Source organism: Anser brachyrhynchus, assembly GCF_964034855.1.
Source record: "Anser brachyrhynchus genome assembly, chromosome: 14".
Classification (NCBI taxonomy): Eukaryota; Metazoa; Chordata; class Aves; order Anseriformes; family Anatidae; genus Anser; species Anser brachyrhynchus.
Genome location: NC_137709.1, coordinates 9,245,026 through 9,261,775, shown reverse-complemented (window position 1 = coordinate 9,261,775; position 16,750 = coordinate 9,245,026). Strand labels below are relative to the sequence as shown.

The 16,750-nt window shown below is 65.9% G+C and overlaps 3 protein-coding genes across 4 annotated transcripts; 1 reads left to right on the top strand and 2 right to left on the bottom strand.

Annotated features, from left to right (window-relative positions):
• Positions 1-307: 307 nt before the first annotated feature.
• Positions 308-1,801, bottom strand: EIF4E1B (eukaryotic translation initiation factor 4E family member 1B). Its single transcript, XM_080555150.1, has 7 exons — positions 1,755-1,801; positions 1,506-1,597; positions 1,315-1,410; positions 1,153-1,216; positions 915-1,028; positions 666-805; positions 308-478 (listed from the first exon to the last, which is right to left on the bottom strand). Exons 1-7 carry the CDS (start codon positions 1,782-1,784, stop codon positions 364-366), a joined length of 651 nt encoding a protein of 216 aa, XP_080411276.1. The 5' UTR covers positions 1,785-1,801; the 3' UTR covers positions 308-363.
• A 567-nt stretch (positions 1,802-2,368) lies between these two features.
• On the top strand, positions 2,369-6,317 carry SNCB (synuclein beta). Its single transcript, XM_080555147.1, has 6 exons — positions 2,369-2,815; positions 2,968-3,095; positions 3,957-3,995; positions 4,300-4,418; positions 5,336-5,425; positions 5,571-6,317. Exons 2-6 carry the CDS (start codon positions 2,975-2,977, stop codon positions 5,601-5,603), a joined length of 402 nt encoding a protein of 133 aa, XP_080411273.1. The 5' UTR covers positions 2,369-2,815; positions 2,968-2,974; the 3' UTR covers positions 5,604-6,317.
• A 1,487-nt stretch (positions 6,318-7,804) lies between these two features.
• LOC308177590 (glutamate dehydrogenase, mitochondrial-like) lies at positions 7,805-16,106 on the bottom strand. 2 transcript variants are annotated; one of them, XM_080555127.1, is made up of 12 exons: positions 15,420-16,106; positions 14,889-14,969; positions 14,407-14,462; positions 13,849-13,912; positions 13,122-13,216; positions 12,719-12,898; positions 10,855-10,992; positions 10,561-10,698; positions 9,771-9,851; positions 9,058-9,273; positions 8,668-8,730; positions 7,805-8,062 (listed from the first exon to the last, which is right to left on the bottom strand). In XM_080555127.1, the coding sequence occupies exons 1-12, from the start codon at positions 15,937-15,939 to the stop codon at positions 7,946-7,948; spliced, it is 1,749 nt and encodes a 582-aa protein (XP_080411253.1). In that variant the 5' UTR covers positions 15,940-16,106; the 3' UTR covers positions 7,805-7,945. The 2 variants fall into 2 exon arrangements, with proteins under 2 accessions (XP_080411253.1, XP_080411252.1); XM_080555126.1 differs by lacking the exon at positions 15,420-16,106 and adding an exon at positions 15,154-15,183 and having other exon boundaries at positions 7,805-8,730.
• Between the last annotated feature and the right edge of the window lie 644 nt (positions 16,107-16,750).

Below are 16,750 nucleotides of genomic sequence, written 5' to 3'. Positions count from 1 at the left end.
CCACCGCGTGGCCAGCGGCCGGCAGTGCAGCGGGAGGAGCAGGGCTGCTCCCCCCCAGACCCCCCCCATGTCCCCGCCTCAGTCCCCACAGCCCCCTTGGGGATGACCCTACCCGGTCCCGGGCCCTCAGCCAGGGGACACGCGGCATCCCCAACCCCGACAGTGCCAGCCCTGCGCTCCCAGCCCCGCTCACCCAGCAGGAGGGGCGCAGGATGAGGCCGTGCACCTTCCCCATCCCAGGAGACCCCCCCCAAAAAAACAAAAAACCAGAAGACCCTCGTGCCCAGCACACACACACGGAGCCGGCTGAGCTGCAGCCATTCATTGTGGGGTCGGACAGGGGGGCCCCGCTCCCCCCCGCAGTCACACCACGAACTTGTTCTTGGTCAGGGAGCCGCTCTTGGTGGCCGTGTCCGCGTGGGCCTGGTAGCCGATGGCCACTTTCTGCGACAGGCCCAGGTGCTCCTTGTAGACACGCCTGCAGGAGAGAGGGGGCTGCAGGGCCAGGGCAGCACCGCTCCTGCCCGGGGACAGGACGGGACACCCAAATCACCAGCCCCCGCCCCAGAGAACGAGCTCAGGGCAAGCACCAGGGTGACATCCCCACCACTGTAGGGCCGGCTGGCACCAGGAGCCCGCTCCCCCCTGCGTTACCCATACGTTACCCGATGTGGGTGACCCCTTCCCGGTTCTCCGCCTCCCGGGTCCAGATGGCGATCTTGTCCCCCTTGGCGCGGATGTTGATGACGGCCCCGCACACCTCGTCGCTGTACTCATCGAACATCTCCCCGATGAGGCACAGGAGCTGCACGGAGGAGAAAGGGAGCCTGGGGTGGTCCTGCCAGGGCTCAGAGCCACATCAGGGGGTGACGCCACCACCCTGACCCCACGGGCGGGCACGGGGCCGCGCTCACCGTCTCCAGCCAGAAGCGGTCCAGCTCCGTGTGCCTCTGCTGCTTGGCCAGGGTGATGAGCCAGCGCCCGCCGCGCTTGTTCTGGCTGTCCTCCCACATGGGCTCGATGCCATCCTGGGGACGGGGACAGGCAGGGGGACGCTCAGGCACCGCCAGCACACGGCCGCAGCCGGCTCGGGGTCCGGCTCCCCCCCACCAGCCCCCAGCACAGGGGTGCCACGGCACGGGGGTGTCGCACCTTGAAGAGGGAGTAGTCGCAGCCCGAGGTGAGCTTGCTGGCCAGCTGGATGTGGCTGTACAGGCTGCAGCGGGGGGGGGCGAGACAAGAGGCAGTGAGGAGCGGTGCCCCGGGGAACCCCCCCCGAGGGTCCCGTCGCCCCCCTGCCCAGCAGGCACTCACGCCCAGAAGTCCTCCACCGTGCTGAACTTGGTGACCAGGCGCAGGTTGGCCTGCCACATCTTGCTTTTGTCGTTCTTGAAGAACCACAGCGCCCACCTGGGGAGGGAAGGGGGGCATCAGCTGGGCTGGAGCCCCCCCAGACTCCCCTCCTGGTGCTGGGGGAGGCTCCCCACGGCCAGGCCCCCCCGTACCTGTTCTGCAGGGGGTGCTTGCCCAGGCTCTCTGCCAGGAGCAGCTCTTGCTGCTGGGCCCTCCGCCGCCGCCGCCGCTCCTCTTGCCTCCTCTGGGGAAGCAGGGACAAGCCCCAGGAGCCCTGTGGCCACCCCAATAGGGCACACGGGGCCCCCACCCCACAGCCCCAAGGGGACAGCAGGGCTGCCCATGCCCCGCTGCTGGTCCCAGCCCTTCTAGGGGCTGAGCAGGGCCAGGAGAGGACTCACCTGCTCCCCTGAAGCCATGGTGGCCAGCATGGCCCCATAGCTGCCCCCAGGATTTTTAAGGGCTCACAGCTGGGCGGGAGGGGGCGGGTGCCCACTGCAGCTGCGGAGGGGTGGGGGGCCTGGGAGGGGGCAAGGCGGGGGCTGGGGCAGGAGGAGGTGGGGGATTGGGGCAGGGGGTGAGGTGGGATGGGGCCGGGTGGGAATGGGATGGGGTTGGGATGGGATCAGATCTGGATGGGATGGGGTCAGGGTGGGACAGGGATGGGGTGGGACAGGGTGGAAAGAGAATATGATGAGGAAGGAATGGGATGAGGAGCGGATGGGGACATGGGGTGGTGTAGGGACCGGGTGGGATGTGGAGGGCACGGGATGGGGATGGGATGGGGACAGGTTGTGGTGGGGAGGGGATGGGGTCGGGAGGAGACGGGATGGGGACGGGGTGGGTTGGGGGTGGGACGGGGACGGGGTGGGATGGGGACGGGGTGCTATGGGCACAGCGCGGGACGGGCTCAGGACACCCGGGGACGGGGTGAGGGTGCGGTGTGACGGGACAGTGCGGGGGTGCCGGGCCTGTGTGGGGCAGCATCCCGCGGGGCGCAGCTCCCCTGCGGCGAGCCGGGACAGCGCGGAGCCAAGGTGTGCTGAGCCGAGCCGAGCCGAGCCGGGGGGACCTGCTCCGGCTGGGGGGCGGCCGGGCACGGCTCTGCCCGGGCTGGGCACGGCTCGGAACGGCTCTGCCAGGACTCAGCACGGCTGGGCACGGCTGGGCACGGCTCGGTACGGCTCGGCACGGCTCGGCACGGCTCGGCACAGCTTTGCCCGCACTCAGCACGGCTGGGCACGGCTCGGCACGGCTCGGCACGGTTCAGCACGGCTCTGCCCGGCTCGGCACGGCTCTGCCCGGTCCCGGCCCGGCTCGGCACGGCCCGGCCCGGTCCCCCCCTCGCATCTCATCGCGGCGCGGCCCCGGCACAGCCGCACTGAGCCCGCCCCGCCGCAGCCCGGCCCGGCCCGGCCCGGCCCGCTCCGCGCCCCTCCCGTCCCCGCCGCCACCGAACCAGGTCGGGCGGCGCGGCGGGGCCCGGGGGGGGGCGGCGGGGCCCCGGGGGGGGGGCGGCGGGGCCGGGGCGGGGCCGGGCCGGGCCCGGAGGGCGCGGGGATGCGGCGGGGAGGGCGCGGGGCCGGGGTGAAGCCGTGCGGGCTCTCCCCGCAGAGCCGCCATGGAGGTGTTCATGAAGGGCTTGTCCAAGGCCAAGGAGGGGGTGGTCGCCGCCGCCGAGAAGACCAAGCAGGGGGTGGCCGAGGCCGCCGAGAAGACCAAGGAGGGGGTCCTCTATGTCGGTAAGGGCCTGCCCCCCTTCCTCGCCCCCCCCCCCCCCCGCGCCTGCCCTTGCATCCTCCTGCGTTTGCCCTTGCAGCCTCCTGCCCATCCCCCTGCTGTCCCCGCTTGTCCCCGTGCCGCCCCCCCCCCCCCCAGTGTCCCCCGCAGCCCCTGGCCCAGCCCCGGGGGTGTGCGGGGTGCAGGGGACGGGACCCCCGCGGCTGGGACCCCTGCGCCCCCCCCCCCCCCCCCAGCGCTGCGACCCGCAGGGGCCCTGCCGGGGATGCTCCGGGGCAAAGGGGTGCTGGTGGTCGGGCCCTGCCTCTGGTGCTGGTGTCCGGGGGCTTGGGGACTCCCCTGCTGGGACGTGGCCGGCTCTGGGCTGCTCAGGACCCGGGGCAGCGCTGGCTGCTCCGTCCCGCTCCGTCCCGCCGGCAGCGCTGTGTGGCGGGGGGCAGGAGCGGTGCTGAGCCGTGCCTCGGGCTGGCAGGGCAGCGGGGGCTCATCCTGCCCAGGGTGCGTGCCCCCGTGGGGGGTCCGGAGCTCTGGAGCACCCCGAGGCCCCGTCCTGCAGGAGGTGCCCGCGCTGTGCTGGCCTCAGCTCCGGGCACGGACCCCAGCTCCCACGGGACGCCTCATGCAGCGGCACGGCCTCGGTCCTGCCCGGTGCGCGGTGGTGCTGGTCCTGTGCTGCCCCGACCTGGGTCTCCCGCAGGGACCGGAGCAGCCTCGTAGGGTGCTGGGCGAGCGCTCAGCCCCCGGCTGTCCCACCTGGGGTGCGGGCAGGATGCGGCCCCGGCTCACGGAGCGCTACCGGGACCCCGGGCACGGTGCGGTGCGTGGGGCTCTCTAACCCCATCTCTCTCTGTTTCTACCCCCAGGGAGCAAAACCCAAGGCGTGGTGCAAGGCGTCACCTCAGGTACGGCCCCTCTGGCTCCCTTCTGTCCCCAGGACCGTGGCCCTGCTAACGAGATCAGGGGCTAATTGAGGGGCTGATGTCACCCGGCTAAAGCCTCTTATATAACAGGGCCCGCAACAAAGGATTTGCGGCACTGCTCGCGCTCCGTGCCCAGCTGCAGAGCGCCGTCCCGGCCCCCTCCCCTCCCCAGCGCCCGGGCACGCAGGCGGGAAGGGCCTGATCCTGCCCAGCGCCTCCCTGCGCCGCGGCCAGGCCCCCCTCCCGGCACAGGGGGGGCACTGACGCGCGCCCCCGCCTCTTGCAGTGGCTGAGAAGGCGAAGGAGCAGGCGTCCCAGCTGGGCGAAGCCGCCTTCTCGGGTGCCGGCAACATCGCGGCGGCCACCGGGCTGGTGAAGAAGGAGGAGTTCCCTGCGGACCTCAAGGTGAGCCCCCCGCCCTCCGGCACTGCTGTGTCCGCAGCGGGGCTGCCACGGCCCCCGGCCCAGCGGGGAGCCCCCCCGGCCATCCCCAGCCCCGCAGGATGGATGCGGTGGCACCCCCAGCGCCTCGCCGGAGGGTCCGCGGCTGAGCGTGCCTGGGGCTGGCGGGGGGGGGGGGGGACACAGATGCCACTGTCCCCAGCGTGATGGATGCGTGTGCCGCGGACGTGTGCGTGCGTGGGGCCCCGCATGGCGGCGGGCGGCGTGGGGCCGGCGTTGTGGCGGCGCTGGGGCAGGCAGCGAGGTGACCTGACAGCTGCGGGAGCGCGGGGCCGGGAGGGGCGGCAGGCTTTTTGCATCTCGCCGCCCCGATGAGCCGCTCGCTTCCAGCTTAGCCCAAAATAGCATCAGCTGAAGAAATGAGGCCACGGCAGGCACCGCCGCTGCGCGGGGGGGATCGGCCGCCCTCCTTGCTTCTTGCCGGCCGCTCTGCCAGCACCGGGGAGGGGTTCCCGGCACCACCCTGCCCTGCTGGGGACGCAGGATGCTCCCACAGCCCCGCCAGAGCCCGAAGGGGCCGTATGGTGCCAGCACACGTCATCCACCCAGGGATGAGGCTGGGAGCACTGCAGGGCCACGCACACCCGGGCCCTGCTCCCACAGCCCCTTTCCGTGTCACCTCCCAGCTAGGTGTGCTGCTATGAGTGCAGGGTGCCCTGCAGCCCCCCGCGCCCTGCCCCGTACCACACCATCCTGTCTTGATCCCACTCCCCTGGTATGCCCCCAACTGGAGCTCCCAGCATCACGGGTGCATGGCTGGTCTCCGCCAGGTCCCCCGGGTCTGGCAGGGGCAGGGCGGGTGCGTGGGTGACATGTGGGGGGCTGTTTGTGTGGGACTGACCGTCCTGCTTCGCCCCCAGCCAGAGGAGGTGGCCCAGGAGGCTGTGGAGGAGCCGCTGGTCGAGCCGCTGCTGGAGCCGGAGGGGGAGAGCTACGAGGAGCCCCCGCAGGTGAGGGGCCGGGGTGGCACTGCGGGTGGCGTGGCTGCGCTAAGCCCTGCAGCCTCGAGGGCAGGCTGGCGTGGGGCTGGGGGGCACAGGGGCTCCGTGCCCCAGGCGGACTCTCTCACAGGCTTTTTCTTTGCCCATCCTGCAGGAGGAATACCAGGAATACGAGCCAGAGGCATAATGGACCCCCGTCCTTGCCTCTTCCACCAGCAGCACAACGAACCGCCGGTAGCCCCCTGCTCCTCCCCAGCCTGCCCCAGCCGGTGCCCGCGTGCCGGGGAGGAGCAGGGGTGCCCCTGCCCCGTTCGCTCACAAGTTCTTCCTCCAGTTCCGTTCCAAGGGACCGTGTCCGTGTCTCCGTATCGTGTCTAGCAGTGAGAAACCCGCTGTGTCCAAGCCCCGGAGCCCCGGCGTGTGCCCGAGCCGTGGGCGCTGCCCGCAGGGGCCGGTGTGCGTGCGTGCGTGTGTGTGTCCGCCAAGCCCGGGTTTATCGCTCTGTGTCCCTCCCAGCGCCATAAACCCGGCTGCTCCCGGCGTGTCCGTGTCTGTACAAAGCATGTTTACCTGCTCGCGGGCTGCTGTACATTCCGCTTGCACGCGTGTCCCTGTGGTTCTGCTCTGGTCGTCGTGGAACTATTTTTTTTTTATATATATATCTCTATCTATGGGTGGACGGGTCTTTTGCCTTTGTGAGCCCTCGGCGCCCAAGCCCGCTCCCCAGCCTGCTGGGTGGTGACGGTGCCCGCGCCCCCCCCCGAGGTCCCGTAGTGCCGACGCTGTGTTGTGACGTGGCATGGATATCCCCTCGCCCCCGTCGCTGGATGTGCAATACGAGGGCAGCTGCCAGTGACACAGCTGCCCCCGTGTCCGTGAATAAAGCCAACTCTTGTCTGTAGCCCCCTGGTCCTGGTTGTGGGGCCCCTGGGGAGAGCGGCTGCCCCCACTCCCTGGTGGCAGGGCTGGCCAGGCCTGGCGGGTTTGAGGGAGGAGAGTTGAGGGGCTGGGGCAGGCCGTGGGAGCAGGTCCTCGTGAAGACAAAACTCCTCCCTGTGTGCTTGCTGCTGCTCTGGCAGCAGGCGGCACGCTCTGGCTGAGCCTGGGGTGCTGGCAGCATCCCCGTGCTGGCTGCAGTGCTTTGTGAATGGAGGGGACCTTTGGGGCTGAGGACCTTAAGCCAGGAGGAGGACGGACACGGTCCTGGCCTCAAGCACTGGTTCCCTTCCAGTTCTGGCCCCTGGCGCTGCCAGCAGACACAGGCTGTGCTAGCAAAGGGGGTTCAGGTGCTGGGCACAGGCTTCCTGCAGGCTCACGCCTACCCAGAGCAGCAGGATGTGCAGTAAGGTGCCTCCTGGACAGGCACCCCAATCCTTGTGCTAGGAGCACGGAGCAAAGGGGAACCTCTCCTCTGCTGTCCCCCACCTTCCTACGTGACCCTGCTCCCCTCGGGGTGCTGGGGACGTGCCTGGTACCGTGGCTCCCGGCTGCAGCGTGACCACTGCAGGGCAGGTTGCTGCCACACACCACCCAGCACTGCCCACCGCAGCAGGACCTCCTGCGCCCACCCCAGGGGGCAATCCTTGGGCCTCCAGCTCCCACAGGGCAGGACCCCCAGCCCAGACTGGGTCCCCAGCCAGCCTTCAGCCCCTCGGCTGCAGCACAGGCAGTGGGGAGAGGCTGGGCTGAGTCTGCCCCTGCGCGTATTGTATGAAATTCCTCACCCATGCTGGCTCACCAGCTTTGCCGGTGAGGAGCGAAGCTGCAGCAGTCAGCACAGGCACACAACAGGTCTGCTGACGCCTGCAGATCCCTGCCCTGGCTCCGATCCCCGTGTCTGCACCAGTTGCAGCAGTGCCTGCAGCACTCACCATGCACTGCTGGGCACGTTGTTAAACGGCCTGAGCTGTGGCTCTCCCCAGTGGGAGCAGGGCTGGCGCTGTTCCCACCCGCCTGGGAGCACAGTTTTGGGAGGGAAGCAGATACGGGCAGCAGCTGAAGGTGAGAGACTGCAGGGGGTCGTGGGACCCCCTGAGCTGTGTCCCCAGAGCCAGGCTGGGACTACTGCAGGACCAGCTCTGCTGCAGTGGGTCCCCAGGGAGCAGCGCTGCAGGGGTTCAGCCCCGTGGCAGAAGGAGGGCAACCTGTTTTAGCCCAGCTTTTTGGAAGAGCTCTCCTAGCCTGCCAAGAAGTCCTGTAGCATGCGGCAGAGCGGTCCCAGGAGGGCAGGAGAGCAGTGTGGCACGGGGGCAGCCGGGGCAAAGCCAGACATCCTGCTCTGACCAACGAGACTGCAAAGGGGCTGGGGCAGAGCGGGTGTGGAGGGACGAATCCAGCCTGCAGCCTGCCCATGGAGAGCTGAGAGCCAGGCACCGTGCGGAGAACATAAACCACTCAAATAAACCATTTATAGAGACCGCGGCTTCCCCTCTGTGCACCAAGCGGTATCGGGGCACCTCTGCGCAGCAGACCTGTGTCCCTCCCCATGTGGCAGCCTGGCCCTTGCTGTGCAGCCCGGCGGGCGCCCTGTCAGTAGGTGAAGCCGGCCTCGTCGTACACGGTGAGCACCTTCTCCAGCGCGCACAGGTAGGCAGCGGTTCGCTGGTCCAGGCCCAGGTTGTACCTTGCAGCCGTGTTCATGATTTGCTGAAGAGAGAGGAGCTGTGAGGCTGGCATGTGCTGGAAAGATCTGGGGGCAAGGGGGAGGCAGAGAGGAGGGTGCCCACAGCGCCATGCACACAGGGACTAAGCCGAAGCCACAGCAGCACCCGAAGGGAACGAGGCCACCTTCTGCGGATGACCAAGGGGGCTGGAGCTGTCTCCAGGTGGGTCTGGGTGCGCTAAACTGCTGCCCCCCAGTGCTCCACCTGGGGCAGCCCCTGCGCCCCTGGGTGCCCACGGCCCGCGCTGCTGAGCACGGCACAGGGCCACTGCCCCTAGGGGTGCCACGAGGCCTCCCCCAGCACTGCCAGCACCAGCCTGCGTGTCGGGGCCCATCTAGGCAACCCTGGAAATGGGACCTGAAGGTTCAGGGGGACAGGGACCCAGGTGGTGCTCCCTCTGCGCCAGGAGCAGCAGGGGACTGCTGAGCAAGAGGCTTTACCCGAGCTGCGGACACAGCCAGCAGGGGAAGGGGAACCCAGGCCTTGCGCAGGCCCAGCGGGAGTGGTGCCGAGGGCGGGCACCCTGCTGGCACAGCACAGAGCCCCCGCAGCGAGGGCTGGGGTAAGGCCAGGAGCCCCAGGAGGTACCTTGGCTGACTGCTCCATGGTGTAGGCCAGTCCCGCATACACGATGTCCCGCTCTGAGGCACCCTGAGGGAGACAGCAAATTTATTTTGTGGGGGCGGCTGGGCTGATTTATCAAACGCAGCCCCACAGACCACCACGGGTCAGCACCCTCAGCTGGTGCGGGGGGCTCTGTGCTGCAGGAGAAGCACAGCCCCACACGGTGGGACACCCTGTGCCCTGTCCCAGCTGTCCCGACACCGAGGGAAGGCAACCGCCCACCCAACCGCCCACCCACAGCCGCACGGCACCGCGCACACCCCGTGTCCCACACCCTCGTGGGGGCAGCGGACAGGAGTGCCTGGGGCTGTGCAACCGGTGAGCCAGGACAGCCACCCCGCTGCAGGCACTTACGGACACGCGGGCCTGGAGCTCGGGGGACGGGAGGATGGGGATCTCCCCTCTGGCCTTGCCGAAGCACCGCTCCAGGCTGTGCTGCACCGACTGCAGCAGGTAGCGGCTCGACTCCCACTCGTACTTGAAGCTGAGGCGGCCGTAGCTAACGTGGTTCAGGTTCTTCAGCCACTCGAAGAAGGACACAGTCACGCCACCGGCGTTCACGTACACGTCCTGCCAAGGGCAGCACACGCTCGTCATTTGCTGCCTAGGGTGACCCCGAGACCCAGGACTGATCTGGGGGTCCTTCCTCCTCTGCCTGCAGTCCCTCCCCCCTCCTGCCCTCAGGGACAGCCCTGAGGTTACTGGGATGGCTGAATCCTAGGGCTGCAGTGTCTCTGACCAGGGACACCAGCTGCGCTGACACCCCATGCGATGTGGCAGCTTGCTGTTGGCCCAACATAACTGCAGGACCTGCTGGTGACAGCCAGGAGCCCTGGGGTCTGCCACCGCTTGCGGCCAAGAACCGGGAGGGTACAGAAGGGAAAGCAGCAAGCTGAGCTCCCCGGATTTGCGCGGGAGCAGGAAACAACTGCGGCAGCACCATTAATGCTGCCTGATCTCAGACCCTGGCAGAGCCAGGCTGGATCCACATCAGTGCAGCCGACAAAACCATGCGGCCCTGACAGCTGTGAGCCTGCCACCTCCCCGCGCGTTGGGGACGGACGTACCGGGATGACGAGGATGTTTCTTTGCAGGAATATGTCGTGTGCTGCGGGTGTAGTGGGGCCGTTGGCAGCTTCAACGATGATCTGAAAGCACAAGCAGAGCACAGGTGACACGGGACGGAAGAAATGAAAGGAGAAACCACGCCTGGGCTGCTCTGTTATCCCCCCCCCCCAGCTCACTTCTAGTGGCAGAGTTTTGAGTGCTCGCCTCCCCACTGAGGCTGTTCAGGGCCCGCAGACGCTCAGACCTCGTGTTTTGCAAGAGATGATTAAAGGTTCAGGCTGCAGAAGACCTTGGCTGTGACAAAGTCCCAGGTGCCAGCATGCCTTGTCCCTTTGGTCCCTAAAGCTCACGGTGAAGGGTGCAAGCTGCTTTCTGGAGCAGTTCCCTGCTTCATTCACTCTTATCTGCTGCCTCTGATTTTCAGTGCCCACACTGTAACACCCAGTACCTTCAAGGATATCATCTCCCCTGCCCTGGGGGAGGATGTGCTAAAGCAACGAAGACTGAGGATGCCAGCAGAGCCAGCCGAGGCCACTCGATGGTCCTTGCTCCTGCCAGCAAAGGGAAGGGCTTGGGCTTCCCTCTTCCCCTCAGTTACGTGACCTGCTACCTCTGCCTCCCTCTCTGTCCCTCTGGCACAGTGGGCACGTTGTCAGTGCGGTGACGTGACACCTCCCTGGGGTGCTGAGTGCCCAAACTGAAGGCACAGCTGGGCTGCTGCCACCTGCACACAGCAGGTCCCCAGGTGACACGGGGCCAGGGGGAGCACACGGTGCGGGCACTCCGTACCTTTGCTTGCACCCGGGGCGCGTTCTCCCTCGTGAGCTGTTTCTCAATAGCGGCAGGGATGAGGATGTCGCAGGGCACCTCCAGGATGCTGCCCTCGTAGGGCTCTGCTTTCGGGAAGCCAACTATGGTGCCGTGGCCCTGGAGCAAGAAGGAGAGCCCTGCTGGGCCCAGTCTGCCAGGGCTGAGCACTGCCCTCTGAGCTGGGCTCTGCAGGGGACGAGGGGCAGCCCCTGCTCCACGGACGCTTTGAGGATAAGCACCGACCGCCACCCTTTCAGAACAGGCTCAACTCACTCTCTCGTAGTCTTCTAGCTCCTTGGGGTTGATCCCACCGGGATTGTAAATGGCCCCGTCCGTCTCCCCAACACAGATGCAGCGGGCTCCAAACTGGTGCAGGTACTTCATGGTGTGCAGACCCACCTTGCCAAAGCCCTGCAGCAACACAGAGCAGCGACAGCTCGGGACAGAGGGAAGTCACGGGCCCCAACAGAGAACACTGGCCCACTGCTCTGGTAACGGGCCCCTCTCCGTGACCTTGAGCTGTGCAACAGAAACAGCATCCCTGATCTAGCAGTCCCTGGTGAGTGCCTTGGCTGGAGGTAGACAAGGAGCTGGCAGGACAGAGACCACCGTGGCTGGTTACAGGGTTGTACGAAGCAGACCCTGTGGGGCAGCAGCTTCCAGCTCAGCCTGTCTTTATCACCTCCAGAGCTCCTGGACGTGATGTTCCAAGCACAGCACGCTGTTCAGTTTCTACGAGCTGATCTCAATAGCAAACAGATGCAGTGAGAAACGCAGCCCTTTGTTGGGCACCACGCAGCGCCTAGGCACAATCTGAGCAATCCTCCGGCACCTCGCACTGAGGGGTGCTGCAGCACCCGCCTGGGGAAGGGCCTTGGTGGTGCCCGGTTCTCCTTATGGGAACAGACGATTCTGCACTGTCTGCCCCAAAGTGCTTGCCAGCTTGCTGCAGCTCTTGAAAACAACACTGCTTCCTAAGGCTGCAAGAACATCCCCCAAAGACAGCACCATTTCACACACAAGTAGCCCAGGACTTCATCCCTCTCACCCTCTGCCACATCAGCCAACAGAGAATGGGGGGAAAGGGCAGGGACGACCAAAGGCAGGGTGGTGGGCAGCAGCGCTGAGTGCAGCCTCCCCCCAGAGCCCCCTTCCCCATGGCAGGGAGCTGTGCTGGTGAGCGAGCATCCCGAGGAGAGCACCTTGCCACCAGGCAGCCCAGCTCCAGCGTGCCGGCTGCAGACAGGACTTTGGTGGCACGGTGCTTAGTTCATTTCTCCTTCCAAAGAGCACTGGGCTCAGCAGAAAATGTGGCCGGCCAAGCTGCAGGCAGAGCGGTGGTGGCTCAGCGGTGTCGGGGCAGCAGCGGCCGAGAGCAGCAGCTGCAGGAGATGCAGCAGGGGGAAGCACCTCACCGCGGCTGTGAGCAAGGCCTGGCTGCAGGGGAGGGAAGGCCCTTCCTGGGAGGAGAGGGAAGAGGCTGGGCTGGCACCCTGAGGTCCCAGCTTGCTCCCAGACCCACAGAGCACCCCAAGAGATGGGGGCTGCACCCACAAGCTTTGCAGCAGGGAAAGTTGGAGCTCGGTCGGCTGGTGACAGGAACACGAAGCTCTCACGGGGACCAGCTCTTTCCACGCAGGCCGGCAGAGCTCCGTATCCCGTCTCCTGTCCTCTCTGCTGCTGCACAGACCAGGGCTTGTTGCAGCTCCCATTTATGTGTTGTTATAGTGGATGGCTATGGAGAAACGTTGGAAATGCCTGCACAGTGTGAGCAGCGCTGCCCCCCAGACCTCTGTATGCAGCTGGTCTGAAAAACTGCTCAAAGGCGCAAATTTGGCTATGCCGGCTGCCTTGGTGAGTTCCTCTGCTTGAAACCCTACAGAGGTCTTGTTTGCAGGAAGATCTGATGTGCAAAGCAGGGGTGGGCCAGCTCTGTGGGCCTGGTGCTGAACAGATCACCTGTAACGTGTCACCACCATGTGGAGGTGACACGCTAGGGGCTCAGGAGCCAGGGGCTCAGGAAATCATGTCCGGACAGTGCTGCAGGAGCTGAGGCTGAAAGCTCTCCCAGGAAGAAGTGGCAGAAAGACACCAAAGAACTGCCCTCCTCAGAGCTGTAGGTGGGCAGGGCACTCACCTGCAGCACGAAGGTCTTGCCGGGCAAGCCGGGGCTCATGCCGATGCAGTCCATGTAGTGTGCGTTGTTGATGTAGTTCTCGATGCCATGCAGCACCCCGCGCCCGGTGGCAGAGTGTCGCCCGTGGGCCCCTCCCTGGCTGATGGACTTCCCGGTGACACAGGCCAGGGCATTGATGTCCTGCGAGGCCGGGCAGGGAAGAGCAATGGTTAAGGTCTGCCCTGATCTGAGTCCTCTAGAGAAGCACCCCTAGCTAAATGTGCTTTCCCCAAGCCTTGGTGTCCCTCACCCAGCACTGAGCCTCAGCTAAAACTGCAGCAACTCCCTGGCAAGGTCCCCTGGGCACAAACCCTCGTGACACCCACGGCACCCTGGGCTCCAAACCAGCAGCGCTGGAGCTTACCCGGTACCCCAGCGTGTAGGTGTAGGTGTCAGCTATCCAGGACATCTCCCGTTCCCCGGTACTGACATCAGGGGCCAGCACGTCAATCCCAGGCCCTGTGGAGGAGGAAAATCTGTCAAATCTTGTCTTTGCAGTTCAATTCCTTTGCTCCAGCCATTGGCATATGTACATATGGTTTGAACAGGCTGGTTGTGTTCCTGGGCACACCAAGGAATGCCCCGTCCAAAGCCTGGTGCTGCCCATGCACCAGCGTCTTCCCAGCCTCCCTCAGGGTTAGCATCTTCAGCTTTTGCAGGGTCTTTGCCACGTCCCTTCCCAACATTTTCAAGCAAACTGGGAACACAAAGGTGGTTGTTTTGTGACTAGCATCCGCTGAGCTCTCCATCACACATGGAGGCAGGAGAAACTCTCCCTCCTCCCCTTGTGTCCGTGCAGGCCAGCAGGAACCAAGGGCAGTGCCCAGGCCACGCTGATCAGCAGCACCTACAGTGCAGCCTGGGCCTGCCGCTGCTGTGTTTGGTGCTGTGTGGGGCCCTCCCTGCTCCGAATTCACAGCCAAGACAGAGAGGAGCAGTGAACTGACAGCAGAGCAGCAGGGCTGTGACCAGTGCTGACAGGCAGTGCCTGAGCAGCAGCTTCTATGCCCTGCCCAGCCGGGCGGTCGCTGTCTGCTCCGCTGCCTGCAAACCACTCACTTCTTACGGAACGGGGACAAAACCACTCTCACCTATAAATCCCTTCTTGGCCATCTCTATAGTGAAATGTCTCGTTATTTTCTCCAGCTCGTGTTCCTGTGCAAAAACATCAAAACGCTGTTGTTACTCCAGGCCCCAAGAAAAATCAGGGAGCCAAGGTAGAGCACCCAACAGCTCCCCTTCCCCGCCTGTACACAGCACACCCCGATGTCTGCAGGGGGATAATTCACAGCAGCTGAGGACCCTTGCTGTATCAGAAAAGAGATGTGTGAACTCGGGGTCCCTTTGACCCCTTCCCTCCCAGCCCCTTGCTGATTTGCACCTTCCCCCAGCACCGCAGCAGCACGGGAGCGTCCCTGCTCCGGAGTCTTTCAGCCTGTGTCTGTCTGCATGCACTGAACCGTAAATCAGAGTTCACCACCCCCGTCTCCCCCCAGAGCTGCTTTTCACAGTTGCTGGGTGAGTGTTACTCCCTGCAAGCAGCTTCCCCCCGCTTGTCAGAGCGCATCACTGCGATACGGAGAGGAAGGGCTGTGCAAATGGAGCGTGAGTTACGGGCCGCCAGCAGGCGAAGGAGGGGGTGAACTCACCGAGTATTTCCTGGGATCGATCCTCACACCCGCCATGGCACCACCGAAAGGAACATCTGGAAAAGACCAGGTGAGGCAGCCAGATGTTCTCTACCTGCCCCCGACAAGCACGCACCCCCCTGCCACGCACAGCTCCCCCCTAACAGCCTGTGTGCAAGAAAACCGAAGCCGAGGCAGGATACGGACCCCGAGCCTGCCACAACCACCACCCGGCAGAGCTGAATCCATGACAACACGGAGCCTGTATGTGAGAAGCACAATGCCTGGCGCTCCCCGATGAACGCCGATGTCCCGGATGCCCAGCGGTGCATTCTGCAGCCGCAGCGAGCCTGGCCCTCGCACATCTGTGCCCGGAGGAACATCCTGCACGTCCAGAGCGCTTCTGATTTTCAAAGCACCTAACGAGCTTTTCTGACTCACTGCGCCATGGCCCCATCCCATGCCCAAGTCACCGCACGCTTTTACGTTCCTCTCGTACTTACCCACCACGGCACATTTGTATGTCATTAATGCAGCCAGGGCTTTTACTTCATCGACGCCGATTGAACTGCTGAAACGAACCCCTGGGAAAAGAGAGAGAAGAAGCGAAGAGTACCTGCCTTTTTTTACCACAAACGGCACAGAGGAAATGTAGGAAAGGCTTTGACTCTTCTGAAACAGCAGCATCCAGTCACAATAGGTGATCAGAAATCATTCAGCTGGGCTCGTTCCTCCAGACAACCACAGAATGGGAAACAATTTCCTAACCAGCAGCCATCCTGCAGACATGGGACTGCTTCGGAGAGCACCCCTGGGAGGGGACAGGAGGTTGAGCCCCCTCGGGAACAACTGTGACCACTATAGGGCACATTTGGGGTGCGTTACGCCCTCGGTGAGCGCGTGGTATTTAGGATAGGGAGTCAAACGCATACGGGGATGGCCACGGGCCACACACTGACATCCGGAGGGGGCTGCAGGTGAGGTGAGCCAAAGCGTGGGGAGGACCTGTGGGGCGGAGGCCGCGGCGCCCTCACCCCCTTTGCACGGCAGGCGGTGCTGGCTGTGCTGCGCCCGCCAGCCCTGCACCACTTCCCAGGTGCCGCCGTCCCGGCGCAGGGGGAAGGCCACCTCCAGCACGTAGCTGCAGCGCCGGATGGTCTCCAGGAGGCCACGCAGCCAGGGCAGCCCTCCCGGCCTCCCCGCCGCCGACTGCAGCGCCAGGCTGGCCGCTCGCCTGTAGAAAGTCTCCACCATGGCCAGCAGCCCGGGGGCGTCGGGGCTGCCCCCCGCCAGGCTCCCCTCACCCCGGCACTGCCCCGGCAGCACCCCGGTGCCGCCACGGCCCCGCAGCCTCCCCGCTGCCCTCAACATGGCTGCCACGCTGCCCTCAAAATGGCCGCCCTGCCGCCCCCAACATGGCCAGCCACGCGGCTGGGCCAGCCACGCGTGAGCGTCATGGAGCCGAGGCAGCGCCATTTTGAGGGCGCTCGGTGCTTTCGGACCTCCTGGGAGCATTCGTGCTGCCCCAAGGCATCTGTGGCTCTCCAGCCCCATAGCGTGTCCCGCCTGCCGGGATGCGGCCTGGCTGGGGAGGGGGCTGCGTGCGGCCCCGTGCGTGTAGCCCAGGCTTGGTGGCGAGGACCCGGCACCGGGGGCACCCCCCGTCAGCCCCCCCGGGGCTGTGGGTGCCGGGTGCGGGCTCGGCTGGCGTGGGCGCGCCTGGCGCGTTCACGTGGCGCTGCCCGTGCGCGCGTGGGAGGCAGGCCGCGGCGCGGAGGGAGGGGGCTGCCACGCTACCTGCGCCCGCGGCCCCCTCCCCGCGGGGAGGATGCGCTTTTCAGGCAGCTGCCTGGCTCCTCGCGAGCCGGGGAGCGCGGGAGTGCGTTGCCAAGGCAATGGGGACCATCTTACTCATCCTCCTCGCTATTGTTATCCTGCCAGCCCGGAGGTGCCCGGGTGGGGAGAGGAGGAGGAAGAAGGCAGCTGGCCGGGGAGGAAGGCTGGCTGCAGGGAGGGGAGAGGTGCACGCCAGCCCCCCACCATGACACTAGGGCCGCCCCGTGGGGACACGGAGGGGCTGGGACACGGGGTGCTGATGGGGAAGGGGAGAGCAGGGGGGTCAGGGCAAGAGCGGCCCTACAGCCCCGTGGTCCTCTCCTCTGCCAGGACCTGATTCTGCCTGCAGTGTCCCTTGTCCTCCTTGTCCCCAGCCTGGGCTCAATCCCCCATGGGGCAGCATAAACCCAGATGTAAACCCACAGCTGGGGTGCCCCTCACCCTACCCAGCTGTACGGGGGGGCAACTGGGACCAGTAGGCGCAGAACTGGGACCAGCACAGGCTGTGGGGCACAGCCCAGAGGTGGGG